Raw genomic sequence first — 4,901 nt, 5'->3', positions numbered from 1 at the left:
TTAGGACCAAAATAAAAGTCAAACAAGGTCTTATATTAAGGATCAGAGGTAGTATTATGATGATCAAAGTCTCATAATGAAGATGTTTGATTATGACTTGCTTTTAGCGCCTGAATTACTTTGCTTAAAACCCTAATGATTCAGACACAGCCTCCAGATAGATAGATATATGTGTCTCTGATTTAATGATCCATCAAGTTGTAATTATATGGCTGCCTTGGCGGCAGATCCTTTAGCAGTAAATTCCCCTACATGTGTGTGTGAACATGTTGTGAGTTTAGCATCTTGCTTATTGTCAACATCAACACTAAATCCCTCTTATATATCTTGCTTTGGATCTCTTAATCAAAGTCTTTCCCCCTCAATTAATTATTATATTATCCTGTTAATTATTAGCTATATATGCCTCACCACCTCTTCTTCCCAAACATAATGACCTTACTTCGCTTTTTCTAGACTGTGCCACGCACTCGTATTACTTGCAGGTAAATAATGCAATGCAGTGGAAGATACTCGTTCTCACAGAAATTTTGAGTCTTTCTTGTTTACGTCAGTTTAACATATAGTGAGGAATTATTAGTTTCGTTCGGTAGGCTCAATTCCTATTGTTAATCTGCCATGTATATACTTTCTCATACATTAGTCTAAAAAAATAAAATAATATTATTTATTATTTGTAAATAACTTGACTTGATATAAATTCTATATTTTACATTAATTTCAAGTTTGTTATGATTACATACAGAATGAACTATTCTAACTTATGACTTGCAAATAATGGCGCTTTATATTAAGTTTGACTCTTTTTAATATTTACTATCAATATTATTTAAAATATTAAATTAATCATAATTAGCCAATATATTATATTAAATTTAGAAAATAGCAAATATATATTTTTTTTTGGGAGGGACGGTGGAATAGACTGGGAACCAACATAAGTAGGTCGTACGTTGAACTATAAGCTGTACCACTGTACGACCTGAGTGGCTAATTGAGTATTGAATTATACTACCTCGGCTCTTTAATACAGTAATAACTTGTCTTTTCTAAAACATTCTTATTAATGATATATATTAGTTAGAATTATTATTTGAAAAAAATATTTAATATATAATTATTATAAGCACTACTTTGATTGGGTTTTTAGATTTAGGATTAAAATAAAAGTCAAACGAGTTTTTATATTAAAAACAGAAGATAATACTATTTAGAATGAATTAAATGTGAAAGTAGTTTTTATATTAAAAATAATAGGAGGTAGTAACTCGAACAGTGATCTTCAATTCACCGCCTGATAAGGCAATAGAGATGAGTAGGACCATATATGCATGCGTGGGACTCCATTTTGACTCCCTTCCTTTGTCGTTTAGCCTACTAAGTACTAAGTACTAACCATTGCTTTTGCATCACAATCCTCAAGTATAGACACCGACTTCTTCTCAAAGTGTATACTCTCACACGCAAACCCACCAACTTGGTACTACTTTTGAATTCAAATAATCACAACACATTTGGTTCAATTCATAGCTGGGGATTGTACTATCTTAACTACACATTCATCTCAAGTCCAAGTCTCATAAATGTTATGATCTAACCTTGTCACCTTATCGCATCTTCGACTAGTTTTCCAACCCTAAGGCTCCATTTGTCCATGGCTTTATTGTTTTAGTGGCATGAAAACTCCCGAATTAGTGAATGCAAAATTATAAGTTCAATCCTAGTTGTAATTTCAAGTCATAAGCGTTTGCTTTTTTACAATACTAAAAAAAAAAATCTAAGGGCATGTTTAGTTTGAGGGAAATGGATCTTGTTTCTCTAATTTTTTTACAAAATTGAACTTAATAAAAAATTTTCCTTCCTTTCTTCCGTCCCCTCACACCAAACAAACTATAAAGCTCCCTCTAACTTTTCCAATGTTTTTAGCGTGCCATTTTGGAGCACGCAGCTTTATTAAATTCTGATCAAGGACTCTCCACTTACCTTTTAAATGCCTCTATTAACTCCTCCTTACGTACACCCCCCTCATTTTTATTTTGTTTCCCCCCAACCACGTACACACTCTCATAATTAATACATTTATTTCATTCTTTCTTATCCTAATCAATACTAGGAGTACATAATAAACAAAATTCACACTAAATCATTAATTAATAATTTGACTTCTTTTAGACCCTCTGCACCCAGAGGTTTTGTTGTTAAGAATGCAGATCAATGGAATACACACACACACACACATGTATATATATATAAACAGAACTTGACCTGAACAATATGGGACAAGCATGATGATCCAAAAGGGTTAAGACCATGCATGTATAAACAATCTGCATGTAAAGTTAAATGATCAAAAAAGAAGCATCAAGTTATGGGAGGACTGAGCCTACAGCAAAAAGATGACCCTTAGCAATATTATTGTACTCAGACAGGCCCTACCCTATAATAAGCTACGTTTGTGTACATACGTCTCTCTCCAATAATTCAAATTATAATGGGACACCCAATTTTAGACTTTTGGATCCACTCTCTTCACCTGGACCTGCCTGCAGAAGATCGATCAGACCCCAACACCAAGATCATATTTGCCAGCCATTCAAGTCCATTTATATATATATATATATATATATATATATATATATATAGACAAACATTATCCAGCCCATAACACAACTTTCTTCTCTTCAAAATCTGCCAGCGCTTTAATTTATATGCACACACACATACATATTTGTGGACCTGTCTATAATATTTTTCATCAACACACGGGCGTCATCTCTATATAGTAATATATATATAAAAGAAGTGGTTTTCGATCGTTTTTGAGTGTTTGACCAGCTGATAATGTTATGACATGTAAATGACAGCAAAGGGAAAGCTCACCAAAAAAAAAGAAAGGAGAGAGAAGAAGGAAAGCACTGTAACTTCACGTAATAATTGATTAGTTGTGGACAATTTGGAAAAGATTAGGGCCACAAAATTGGTACTTTCACTCATTAATTAATTAATGTGCAAGAATCGTCACATGAAATCTTCAACGAAGAAATTAAACCAAATACATCATAAAAATCAATTGGAAAGAACAAATAAAATGCAAACCAAAAGGAAAAGAGGGGATCGGATCCATCTGGTGGAAGTTGGCTGTACTATCACATCACCGTCTTTCTATGTTAAGAATCAATCAAAAATCAAAAAATCGAAAGCAAAAGAAAAAAAAGGAGGGGATTTTTTTTTTTTTTTTTTTACAGTTCACATATGGTGGAAAGCATCAAAATTCGCGGGCGTTAGATCTTCTGACAGTGACGTTAACGGATAGTTGGCGGTGAAATCTATGGAGGTTTGATTCAGAAGCTGGCCATCTTCTTCCCACGACGACCCTGTCGTCGTCGTCGTCTTCATCAACTGATAATCTTCTTCGTTCTTTATACCATTCGCTTCATGAAACTGATACAACAATGGATCCATCGCTAAACTGTTACTTATCTGATGACACCCTCCTCCTTGAATATAGCTGCTCAAGCTATTGCTTGAACTGATTCTCGAACCCGAATTGTTTTCTGATGAGAACTCTGCCATGGAATTTGTGATCAGACCTGGCATTATTGAGGACATATTGAATGATCCGAACCCAGAAGAGGATTGGTTTAAACCAGCCATTTGGAACTCCAATAAGGCCAATGGGTCATAACCACTATTATTCTGATCAAACTGGTTGGAATCACTTCCTGCAAGTACTGATGATCCTTGTGATGATGATGAGAAGCCCAAGGATGTTGTTGGAGCTGAGACGACTGAGAATGGAATCTGTATAGATGGCAATAGTACTGTCTCTGAATCTGTGAGACCTTTGTTCTCCTCCTTGATTGACGATTGATGATGAGGTTCTGAAATAATTAGAGGCTTGTGTGTGGTTGGGTCAATCCCTTGCTTCAGCAGCTTCTTCTTCAGACTTGAATTCCAAAAGTTCTTTATCTCATTATCTGTTCTTCCTGGTAACTGTGCTGCAATCTGAGCCCACCTGCAAATTCAAATCAAAATTAACCTCCGACAAAACGGCAAATTCTTCAAGGACAGTCAATATTTTCATTTCTTCTCGGTCTTTTTCTTTTCCATAGTTACTACCTGTTGCCAAGAACTTCGTGAAGGCTGAGTATGAGATCTTCTTCTTGTTGAGAAAACATGCCTCTCTTCAAATCAGGCCTCAGATAATTAATCCATCTCAACCTACAACTCTTTCCGCATCTTTGCAACCCTGCAAGTTTATAGAACAAAAACCAGTTAGAATAAAAATAAAAATAAAATGATCTGATAAAAAAGACACAAGAACAGAAGACGTTTTTTTTTTTTTTTGCTCAGAAAAATACCAGCGAGTTTGGGAATAGAACTCCAGCAGCCAACGCCATATCTGGTAATGTAATTGAAGAGCTTCTCATCTTCTTCAGGGGACCACAGACCCTTTCTCAGTTTTTGCTTTACACAACAGGAATGGCGACCCATTATAATTGATTACTCGTGCGAAGAACAGACAGACTCTGATGAAGTGGGGTTTTATATATTTGTGTGTCTGTGCGTCTGTATATATATAGTGGCTCTCTCTCTATATGGCGTTAAGCTTTCCGTGGAAGGATAATGCTTGTGTCATTGAGACGTTTCAATGGGGTGGGAAAATGTACACACACGCACATATATATAAGATATGGAAGAGAGCTGATGGAGGAGGGAAGCTCGAGGGGTAATTGTTGTGTTGATTTAAAGAGAAGAGGGATGAAATTATACTTAAGATTCAAGTTATGAGAGAGAGAGAGAGAGAGAGAGAGAGAGAGGAGAGAGAAGGCTGTGAGGAAAGTGAAGCAATCAAGTGGATTTTACGCAAATCCGGTGATGCTTTTGCCAATTGGACTGGA

General features: G+C 35.4%; 1 protein-coding gene across 1 annotated transcript; it reads right to left on the bottom strand.

Moving 5' to 3' along the window:
- Positions 1–2,966: 2,966 nt before the first annotated feature.
- LOC114747705 (transcription repressor MYB4-like) lies at positions 2,967–4,674 on the bottom strand. Its single transcript, XM_028936047.1, has 3 exons — positions 4,362–4,674; positions 4,120–4,249; positions 2,967–4,015 (listed from the first exon to the last, which is right to left on the bottom strand). The coding sequence occupies exons 1-3, from the start codon at positions 4,492–4,494 to the stop codon at positions 3,247–3,249; spliced, it is 1,032 nt and encodes a 343-aa protein (XP_028791880.1). The 5' UTR covers positions 4,495–4,674; the 3' UTR covers positions 2,967–3,246.
- Positions 4,675–4,901: the final 227 nt, after the last annotated feature.

This window comes from Neltuma alba, unplaced genomic scaffold (genome assembly GCF_004799145.2).
Source record: "Neltuma alba isolate B1F8T4 unplaced genomic scaffold, ASM479914v2 tig00005413_pilon, whole genome shotgun sequence".
NCBI lineage: Eukaryota > Viridiplantae > Streptophyta > Magnoliopsida > Fabales > Fabaceae > Neltuma > Neltuma alba.
This window is presented reverse-complemented; position numbering and strand designations above follow the sequence as displayed.

Bases quoted from the DNA above. Each gene is read 5' to 3' on its own strand.
- LOC114747705 (XM_028936047.1), bottom strand. From the start codon at position 4,494: ATGGGTCGCCATTCCTGTTGTGTAAAGCAAAAACTGAGAAAGGGTCTG. The intron at 4,250-4,361 runs GTATTTTTCTGA...ATAAACTTGCAG, and splicing joins TTCTATTCCCAAACTCGCTG to GGTTGCAAAGATGCGGAAAG. The intron at 4,016-4,119 runs GTAGTAACTATG...TTGAATTTGCAG, and splicing joins CACGAAGTTCTTGGCAACAG to GTGGGCTCAGATTGCAGCAC.